Source organism: Peromyscus californicus, unplaced genomic scaffold (assembly GCF_007827085.1).
Source record: "Peromyscus californicus insignis strain IS unplaced genomic scaffold, ASM782708v3 Scaffold_12__1_contigs__length_115047231, whole genome shotgun sequence".
Taxonomy (NCBI): domain Eukaryota; kingdom Metazoa; phylum Chordata; class Mammalia; order Rodentia; family Cricetidae; genus Peromyscus; species Peromyscus californicus.
Window position 1 is genome coordinate 91,814,495 of NW_026294413.1, and position 8,253 is coordinate 91,822,747.

The following is an 8,253-nucleotide window of genomic DNA, read 5'->3' on the forward strand; positions in this document are numbered from 1 at the left end:
TGGGTGTGGTGGCATGCACCTATGTAATCCCAGCAGAGCCAGGAGGATTCCTGCAGCCTGTCTCAAACAAGCCACACAAACAGGGCTGGAGAGATGGCTCAGTGGTTAAAAGTACTTGCTGCTCTTCCAAGGGGCCAGAGCTCAGGTCTCAGGACCCATATCAGGTGGCTTACAATGGCTTGGACCTCCAGGTGTAAGGAGATCTGACACCCTCTTCTTAAACAAACAAAAAAATCCAAAGAGCAAATCAAGTAACTTGGTGAGCAGTACAAATGAAATAAACCTCCTCCTGCTGTCAGACCAGGGTGAATTTCTTTCCAAGATTCTGGTGTACTTTCAAGTTCAGAAATGCCACAGTGGGATCCCAACAGAGAACCAACTGACTTACCTGTCCCACACACATCAGGGAAATAACTCAAGAGCCCTACAACAATATTGCAAATTCTCAGGCGGGTGTTACTTTCTACCACCCTCACTGAAGGAAGCCGTGATGGTGAGCAGTACCCTGCAAACAGCACTAGTAAGAAAGCTGTGTGCGCTGAGGGTCAGGTAACTCCAGCCTTCTGCCTTGTCATTCTCGATCCATCCTCCCAAGTTCCAGCCTGTAGCACTTAAGACGGTATTGTTTTCTCTACAAGGACTAAGTTACATCAGGGCCAGGAGCACGTCCATTTCTTACACTGCTGTATCCTCGACACCTTGAGCATACAGCATTGAATAAATGAGTGCCTGAGCAACGCATCAATGACCCTGTAAGCTCTCTTCTCATCAGAAGGGAGAAATACAGCTTGTTTGGAGGACTCTTGGGAGAATTAACTAGGATGTTAAAAATACCGTGTTCACGACATAGCCTCCAACATCCCAGCTTGCCAAACCATTCGGAATAGGAGCAAATATGCTCTGGATCAATAATGGAAAACAGGCTCACATAGGGCGGGAGACCCAGACAAGAACCACAGAAAGAGGGCTGTGACGACTGAAAAACCAGGGAGGGGCAGTCGGGAGAGTGTAGGAAAGGGATGGAGAGAAGCTTCTCCAAGGCTTCAGGCTGCCAATCGAGGCCCAGGGACTGAGCATGTCGACAGGAGGGAGGAGAAAGGGCAGGCCCAGCGCTCGGGAAGAAGGGAGAGGTGGTAGCTCCGGGTCGCGGGGGAGGGAGAGGAGTCCGGGCCTGGCGTGACACGGGGAAGGGAAGGCGACTGGGCCCGGCACGCAGACAGGCAGGATGGTGGCCGGGGACCCCGCGTGTGTCGGCAGAAAGGAGGGCAGGACAGGCCACAGGCCGGGGCGAGGAGGGCCGAAGGGCAGGCGAAGGAAGCGCGCCCGCCCCGCCGGGCACACTCGTCCTTACCAGCTGGCAGCGCTTCTTCCGGTGGGCCGAGGGGACCTTGGACCGACCCAGACACCTAGCCACCAAAGGCTCGGGCTCCCGAACCCAGAGCTCTCGCGATAGTTTGGCCTCCCTACCACGCCTCTAGTTAGTGTTCTGACAGTTTCGCGAGATTTCCTTCCGCGCCTGCGCAAAGCCTCTTTAGGACTAGCGGAGAGTGCTAATTTTCCCTGTCCCAAATCTGGGTCCTTTTCATGCCTCTCGCACCAAATGCTCACACAAGGTAGATCTTATTTCGCTGTAATATTCATATGCAAGAATACATGTCAGTCTGGGCATTGGTGCTAATCCTAGAGCTATAACTTGTAACTTATTGTTGGGTTGATTTTTTTAAAAACATGTTTGGTTTTCCTTTTGTCTCCTTTAAATGTTTGTTTGATTTATAACATGCATTAATTTAATACAAACATAATTGGCAAATTTATTTATTTATTTGAGTTTTTCAAGACAGGGTTTCTTTGTGTTGCCCTCTAGAGATCAGGCTGGCATGAGATCCACCTGCCTCTGCCTCCCAGTGCTGGGATTATAGGCCACAACCACCCAGGCTACAATTGGTAAATTTAAATCATACAAATATTCAAATGTTGCTCAACTTTGGGGCCCACTCGAAGCACATTTACAATATCCAACTATCAACACGACAGAACTTTCCTTCATCGTTCTTTTCCACCACGGTATATTTGCACACCTCTTGATGGAATATTGTCTTACACTTCTCTTGGTCATAGCCCCTGGGTATAAGGATTCTGTCAATGAGACAAGATAAGACCTGTTAGAAGGGAAAAGACACTTACTCACCCAGCCCTGCTGCTCAGACATGCTCTGTGCAAGAAGCAGACCACACACACTCCAATTGCCTGGGGTTCCCCTCACCAACTTAAGGGCTTCTTTGGGCTGTTAATATCCCAAGTGTCGACTCCAGGCATCTGTACCTGTCTGTGCCATGGGGTCACAGAGACCATTCCTAATGTGGGTCCTGTATTTTACCCTGCATGCACTGAAGGACACCGGGATGTTCTGACAGACTCAGGAGCAGGTCTGGGTGACTCTGGAACAGCAAAGCTTTTACTAGCCTTGCTCTTCCCACCCTCCCTGTTCAGGGAGTGGTCCACAATAATTGTGCTGGACCATGGAAGGGGAAGGGTGGTCCCAGCCCTGTGTGGTGTCTGGTTAGAAGAGGAGCTCATCCCACCAACAGGAGCAGAGAGCCATCCCTGGCCAGGGTTGTGGGACCCAGGAAGAAGCCACGGAGCAAACCTTCCTGGGAAAACCCGGGGCACACACAATTTTTAGGAATCATTGCCCTCAATGCCCATCTAAAGGCTTGAGATTTAAATTGCCCTGCCAGAGCCAGACAAGGTGGCACACAGCACTTGGAGGTAGAGGCAGGAAGATCAGATTCAAGACCAGCCTCAGCTACACTGTGAGTTTGAGGCCAGTGTAGATTAGGGAGCCCTTGTCTCAGAAAACAAAGCTAAAGGCTGGAGAAATGTGTTCAGTGGTTAAAAGCACCTGCTGCTCTTCAGAGGATGGGAGTTCAGTTCTCAGCACCCATGGCTGTTGACCCACAAATGCCTATAACTCCAGTACCAGGGGAGTCAACACCTTCTGGCCTTCATGGTCTTGCATGTATGTGTATATACAGCCACACAGACATACATACATACACATATATATGTAAATAAATAATAAACCTTTTTTCTTTTCTTTTTTTGTTGTTTTCTTTGTTTATTTGTTTGAGACAGGATTTCTCTGTAACTGCCCTGGCTGCTCTGGAACTCCCTTTGTAGACCAGGCTTGCCTTGAACTCACAGAGACCCGCCTGCCTCTGCCTCCTGAATGCTGGGATTAAAGTCATGTGTCACCACCACCCAGCTAAAATAAATCTTTTTTAAAAACCAAGAACAAAACAAGCTGCCTGCCCTGAGTATATAAAAGAGGCCATTTCGGTGCCTTCTGTAACAATGTGTCAGTATTAAGAAGACCCGGAATTTTATCCTAAAGGAAAAAGACATTTCAGTCTTCTTCCCCTCGTTATTGAAACCATTCATTGATCTCAATTTTCTGGTCCACAGAACATCTGAATTTGCAGCCCTCAGTGGACCATGCAGGGAGAAGATGGCAGGATGTCTTCTCACAGTTGACCAGGGCACTGGGCACTCAACCAAAACCTTCATGGCCCAGAGTAAGTTTGAGGCCAGCCAGGGCTACTCAAGACCCTTTCTCAAAACAAAAACAAACAACAACAAAACCGTTGGCACAGTGGCACTGCCTGTAGTTCCAGTGTTGAGATCTAGTCTGCCCTGCTCTAAATTACTCCATATTATGAAACACAGGAGCTTTCAGGCCATGCCTTGCTGTGGAGGAACCTGCTTTTAAGCTGCATTTCATTTAGTTTGTGTTCAGAGGAGGAGGCAGGATGACTTTGCACTTGTCCTGCATGTAAACAGCACCATCCACCCAGCACCGCCCACAAGACTCACTGCTGAACAACTTAGAATTCAAAAAGAATTGTGTCCCAGGCAGGGGCCCACATAAATGTGGGGAGAACTGACTCCAGAATGTTGTCCTCTGACCTCCTCAAGCACCACTCCCACTGAATCACAGACACATGTTTACACTAATGTGTTGTTAAAGGGGGAGGGCTGAAAGAGGGGAACTCCAGACTCTCCCTGGGCTTCAGTTTGTCTCAGTTCCTGCTGCCAAGCAGCGGACAGCTCGTCCACCTGTTGGTCCTTCTGGACTCATTAGTTAGCCTGTGTGGCTTCAGTAGTCCACCTCCTCACTGGGCAGCTCAACTCGACCCTGAGGCCCCCTCTAGGTGCACCTCCAACAGATTCTCTTTGCATCTCTATCATATTTATCATATCTGCCTGCCTCCAGCCCCTTTTCAGCCCTTCCAACTCTGCTGTGCTCTGTCAGCTTTCTATAGCCATTTTGTAACGTACATACATGCATACGTACATACATACACTTACTGTGTGATGTGTAAAGCATGATCTGAGAGTTAATGGTAGTAGTTAAAGTTGTTATAAAGAAAAATCTGTTTGTCAGTGACTAGGTATCATGGGAAATTGGGACTGCTTGGCAAACTGTAGCCCCTAAACCAAACACACACACACACACACACACACACACACACACACACACGCACGCACGCACGTAAATAAATCTATATTTCTGTTAAAAAGAAATTGATGTAGCTTATGAATTTGCTGTTATTCAATAAACTCTAGCCTTGTGGATAGATGCGAACATATCTGTCTATGCTTCTCACACAGTGCTCACATCACACTCAGCTTACACAGGAGACTGAGGTAGCAGGATCTCTTGAGCCCTGGAGTTTGACAGCAGGATAACTTAAGGAGACTTTGACCAAACATAAGACAAAACAAGGCAGAGACTCTGAAGAGTGGTTATTTGGGACCCTCCAGAATCAGTGGTTGAGACTTACTGGGAGCAGCAATTAATTCCATCTTTTTCACAGAAACACTTCGTACAGTTGGTTATCCATTCAGTGCCCACACGGTGTTTGCTACCATCAGAATCCAGGCATCCTAAAATGATGCAAATCCCCAGGTCACACCACAGGAACAAAGCTTGTAGGGACACTGAGCCAGCCACTGGCACATGATGATGGACAATTGTAGCACTGTCAGAGACAGTGCTTTTGAGTCAAGATGGCCAAAACCCAGCACACTAAAGCACCTGCCTCGGAGAGTGTCTTTGTTTTTGTTTGTTTTTATAGACAAGGTGTTTCTATGCAGCCTTGGCTAGCCTGGAAATCACTGTGTAGAGCAGGTTGTCCTCCAACTCAACTGTCTCTGCTGGGGTTTAAAGGCCTAAAAAAAACATACCATTATGTTTTTTTTAAGTGAGCTTAAATCCTTTCTAGATTGTATTTCAGAACAGGCATTGAAGAATAAATAAGTCCTTCCTTTTTTTTTTTAAGATTTATTTATTTATTATGTATACAGAAGAAGGTGCCAGCTCTCATTACAGATGGTTGTAAGCCACCATGTGGTTGCTGGGAATTGAACTCAGGACCTCTGGAAGAGCAGTCAGTGCTCTTAACCTCTGAGCCATCTCTCCAGCCCCAAGTCCTTCCTTTTTAATCCAGTAGCTATTAGGAGTGACTGGCAAAGGGGGCCCAGTGAGTTCTCTCTGGTTGTCCTGAATAAAATGCTCACTTCTCTACTAGCATTGGTTGTATCACTAATTCTCAGGCCAGGGTGCACATGTGAAGCACTGTGGGTACTTAAAAATCACCCACAGACTGCGGTGTAGCCCAATGGTAGAACAAGTATTGAAAATGTACAGAGCCCTGGGTTTAATTCCCAGCAGCAAATAAGCAAGCAAGCCCTCTGTTCCTGATCCTCATCCAAGAAAACAAAATCGGAATCTGTGGGTGGAACCCAGACTTTATTGTTTACTTCATTTTTATTTTTATTTGTTTTGTTTTGTTTTGGGGGTGGGGTGGGCACATCATGTATTCTAGGCTGGCACTGAACTTCCTATGTACCCAAGAATTGTATTGAACTTTAAAAAAATTATGTTTATTTTATGGATATGAATTTTTCTCCTGCAGGTATGTAAGAGTAGTGCACTCACATGTATGTAAGGCTACTACATCATATCTTCAGAGAGCAGAGGAGGGCACTAGATGCCCTGGAACTGGAATTACCAACAGTTGTAAGCTGCCATGTGGGTGCTGAGCCAGTGTTCTTAACCCCTGAGCCATCTCTCCAGTCCCATCATATATGGTTTTAATTGTCAACTTGACACAGCCTAATGTCATCCAAGGAATATTTTTTTAAGTTCTTACTTGAGTTTTTCCTCCTGACTTCTCTCAACAATGGACTGTGGTCTAGAAGTGAAAGGCAAATAAATCCTTTCCTCCCCTAAATTTCTTTTGATTGTTGTGTTTCATCACAGCAACAAAATGAAACTAGTACAGTATTAAAGTACTAGTTGCTGGAGATTCTCCAGCAAAATTCACACCACAAGCCTGCGTGCACACACCCACCCACCCATGCATGCAGGCCTGCACTACATTTAAACAAGATTGCAGGGATGATCATGTACATTAAAATTTGAATGCTGCTTCTTAACCTTGACTACATGTGAAAATCAAAGAGCTTTTAATAGGTAACTCCAGCCCCAGAGGTTCTCATTCAGCTGTTCTTAAATGGGGCCTGATTGTGGCGTTTCAGAGCTCATCTAGCTAAATTGAGAACAACCTCCTTACTCTGTTTCTGTATCTTCACAAATCCTTCTTCCAGTGTATATATATCCCAAGGCTTCCCCATCTGCCATATATACTAGGTCATATCTACAGGTTGTATCTACCAGGATGGAATGGCATTAAAAATACTGGAAAACCCAGGACTTACCATCAGGCGGTTGGTTTGGAAGAGCCTTATGTGCTTGAAAAGTGCAGCTTGCATTGCATGCTGTCACCAAGATAGCAAGGAACAGGAGGCTGCCCAGCAGAGCTTTCTGTAATACAGGGAAAGGTTGGGAGTGGAGAATGAGTGATTCTTGAAGGTCATGCTTGACTGAGTGTCCTATAAGATCCCCGCTGAAATCTGGCAGGAAGGGTCGAGTGTGGAGCAACTGCCAGGTCCCCTAGCCTGGCAGTCAGGGGCTAAGACATAAGACCATCAGGAAAAAGAAAAGTCTGTTGGGGGTGGTGGCGCACGCCCTTTATCCCAGCACTCCGGAGGCAGAGGCAGGCGGATCTGAGTTTCAGCCTGGTCTACAGAGGGAGTTCCAGGAGAGCCAGGACTGACTACGGTCCCAACCTTTCCCTGCATACAGAAACCCTATGCCAAAAACCAGCCCTCCTCCCCGCAAAAAAGCAAGTTCACTGTGAGAGTGACTGGCTGTGGGCTGGGAGTGGGACGGAGGATGCTGGGAGCCTCATCACTGGCTGAGGCAGGGTCTTCCTGCAGCAGCAGCTCTCCCACGCTGTCCTGGCTTGTTCTCAGAGGCCTGGGGGCTCTTGTACCAGGGCTCATCGTCCTCGTGCCCTTTGAACGAGAAGAGCCATTTCCACCTCCGTAGTTTCTCCCATGTGCCCTCTGCCCTGGTTCTTCCTTTTCCTATAGTTCTCATATAGTCTTGGGAGAGTGGTTGCTCAAAGTTTGATGGGAAGACATATTCTGTATTAAGCTAATTTAAATGTTTCCTTAAAGGACCTAAAATTAAGTTTTATAATAATAATATTATAAAGTTAGTACAGAAAATATAGAAATCATATCATTTTAAGGATAAAAGAGATTTTAGTGTTTCCATGACTAAATAAGTGAAGCTAAGATGGTATCAAACTTTGGAAAATAATGTATGAAATAATTTCACTATAACAATGAGGAACATAAAGTCACACTATAAAAGTAGCAAGGGCAATAAAGAGACATCACACACACACACACACACACACACACACACACACACACGGGAAGAGGGTGGAAGGAGGGGGTCTGAGTACAGATAGAGAGGACACCACCCACCACTGTTCTGCCCCTCCAGCTCTGTCTGAGGAGGGTTTCATAGTGTACATTTGTCCTGAGGTGAGGCGAGGGTCCCTTCCTGAGGCCCTCTCCACCCTCATGTGGCTCTCCTCCTCAGCTTCTGCTTCCTTCCTCTTGTCCTTCTGTGGGGAGCCCCATTCATTCCTGATTCTGCCTCACAGAACAGACACTTTCAGAAAAAGAACCATTTTCAGCTGAAGACTGAAAGAAGTCCTATGTATGAAATCAGTCACCCACCATTGTGGCAAGCAGGACTCCTTACAGGCAGGCACCTCCAGTAGAGCCTCAGCAAGAGGGAGTGCTGACTTCCTATTTATGCAGGTAGAACGA

The 8,253-nt window shown here is 46.7% G+C and overlaps 1 protein-coding gene across 1 annotated transcript; it reads right to left on the bottom strand.

Moving 5' to 3' along the window:
* Positions 1 to 1,925: 1,925 nt before the first annotated feature.
* Positions 1,926 to 7,410, bottom strand: Msmb (microseminoprotein beta). Its single transcript, XM_052732350.1, has 4 exons — positions 7,261 to 7,410; positions 6,784 to 6,889; positions 4,845 to 5,013; positions 1,926 to 2,136 (listed from the first exon to the last, which is right to left on the bottom strand). Exons 1-4 carry the CDS (start codon positions 7,408 to 7,410, stop codon positions 2,007 to 2,009), a joined length of 555 nt encoding a protein of 184 aa, XP_052588310.1. The 3' UTR covers positions 1,926 to 2,006.
* Between the last annotated feature and the right edge of the window lie 843 nt (positions 7,411 to 8,253).